The sequence below is a fragment of the Bactrocera latifrons genome, unplaced genomic scaffold, assembly GCF_001853355.1.
Source record: "Bactrocera latifrons isolate USDA-ARS-PBARC rearing strain unplaced genomic scaffold, ASM185335v1 scaffold_499, whole genome shotgun sequence".
Lineage (NCBI taxonomy): Eukaryota > Metazoa > Arthropoda > Insecta > Diptera > Tephritidae > Bactrocera > Bactrocera latifrons.
The window spans coordinates 60,824-62,985 of record NW_017537155.1 but is presented as its reverse complement, the minus strand read 5'-3'; the positions used below and the strand labels follow the sequence as shown (position 1 = coordinate 62,985).

The window sequence follows — 2,162 nt, the reverse complement described above, 5'->3', positions numbered from 1 at the left end:
TAGTTATGAAACTTTATAGGTTTTCAGTTTCCGCCATTTCGTGGGCGTGGTAGTGGGCCGATTTTGCCCATCTCCGAACCTAACCTTCTTATGGAGCCAAGAAATACGTGTACTAAGTTTCATCATGATATCTCAATTTTTACTCAAGTTACAGCTTGCACGGACGGACGGACAGACGGTCAGACAGACATCCGGATTTCAACTCYACTCGTCACCCTGATCACTTTGGTATATATAACCCTATATCTGACTCTTTTGGTTTTAGGACTTACAAAAAACCGTTATGTGAACAAAACTATAATACTCTCTTTAGCAACTTTGTTGCGAGAGTATAACAAATATCAGAATTAATATATGAGACTAACAAATCTAAGGCCATAAATTACAGTTTAATAGCTTTAGTACTATTGGTATCAACTATTATAATAAATTGTAAATTCAAAAACAGGAAAAATAAGTTGGAAATAAAAATGAAATAAGTTCCAACGCAACCTGTTGACATCGCAAACTTAAATGAAAGAATTAATTATTACTCGTCTTTGACAATTCATGCAACAAAGGGGGAGTTAAGAATTGTATAAACATTCCCACCAAAAACTGCTGACAGTATTTGGTGCACCTGCATAATCAACATAAACAGACAAGCTGGAATAGCTGCAACAGAGACGGGAGCATTGAGCATAGAATTGAGTTATATTATATTAAAGATTAGCAATAAAGTACAGAATTATTTTGGCATTCAAACCAACCACATTGTTCTCATTATTAATTTTCAGTAGATTATAATACTATTAATTGTATACCATAGCTACAGCAGCACGTAACAGGATCTGTTGGTATGTATGTATATTATTTATTGTTAACACCAATTATTGCCACGAAGATTGAAAATATAGCTTTTTTATTGTGCATAGAATTTCACATTTTTTGTAGCTCTTTATTTAAACTTGCAGTTATTAGACATTAACTGTATTTTCATATTTTAATTAACTAATGCATTATTTATGATAAAATTTTATCGCTTCCAATTTAAGTTATTACATGGAAGTTTCGGGGCGTGTTCTGACCACATTCAACTAAGTACAGACTTATACAAAGTAAATTCTAAAAAAAATTTATTTCTAGAATTTGTTATCCTTATAAGACTTAAAACCTGTTATAAGTGATTGTATTTTCCTTTTTTTTGGAAAGGCTTACAAGTGTGTTTCACTGCCATTTACACAAGCAGGAGAGTTACATTTACAATTATTACTTTCCAATGGTTGGTTATCTTTCCGTTCATCGGCAATAGATACATCGTAATCAGTTGAGAGCACATGTGGAGAACTGCTGCTGTTTGAACTTGAGTTCACATTTTTTTTGCGAATTGCCTCCTCTGTATTACTGTTGATAAGTCTTTCAGCTTCTTCTGATGTCACAACGCTGCTGTTACGTACTATATTTCCCGTTGGTAGTATATTACTCTTACTACTACTACACCCACTATTACTGCTCAGTGCCATCCGTTGCATTTGGCGAATAACGGTCGCTGCATAATATGCTTGCTGAAATGAGTATGGGGAAATGGAAAAAATATTAAAATACAATCGAGAAATTTCACTAGATTCAACTTACTTTCCAACGCGATTTCGCGAAGTTCTTTTTAAGTTGCTCGGACACTGTACCATGAATATTTTTATTGCTCGCTGCGTTACCAGATATCCTTCCAATAAACAACAATAAAAGCTATGGTTAGAAAATGTGCGAATATAAGCATATATGTATATATATATATATATAAGCAGATATATCGTATTTTTATAAGAGGTAAGAGTAAAGGTGTCACATATATATTGTTTCCAGATTTAAACTTAGCATTGGTGTTCTTAATACTGATCAAACAAATTGTTTGAATTATGCCATGAAATAGAATCTAAAAATAACAAATTACGTACATAGCCATATAACTAAAAATGTTTTACACTTTGACAATATTTCTGCCAATGGGAGTATTAAGGGTAATAGCAGAAACAGTCAAAAACGCAGAATCGTGGGTCGTGTCAGCTGATTCGACCTATCTTATGGGCGCGCAATGTAAGTGCCCAGTGAAAAACGCTACTCCCTTTTCTCTTTGACGTCGGATGACGTGAAAATCTACAGCATTTTGGTTTTTGCCGTCTAAA

General features: G+C 33.7%; 1 protein-coding gene across 1 annotated transcript in view; it reads right to left on the bottom strand.

Annotated features, from left to right (window-relative positions):
- Positions 1-897: 897 nt before the first annotated feature.
- Positions 898-2,162, bottom strand: part of LOC108973642 (calcium/calmodulin-dependent protein kinase type 1D-like) — a 7,448-nt gene continuing 6,183 nt past the window's right edge. The window contains exons 2-3 of the mRNA XM_018941033.1: positions 1,615-1,702; positions 898-1,544 (exon numbers count right to left, since the gene is read on the bottom strand). Of these exons, the coding sequence (XP_018796578.1) occupies positions 1,194-1,544; positions 1,615-1,702 (439 nt within the window). The 3' untranslated portion in view covers positions 898-1,193. The remainder of the gene's footprint in view (positions 1,545-1,614; positions 1,703-2,162) is intronic.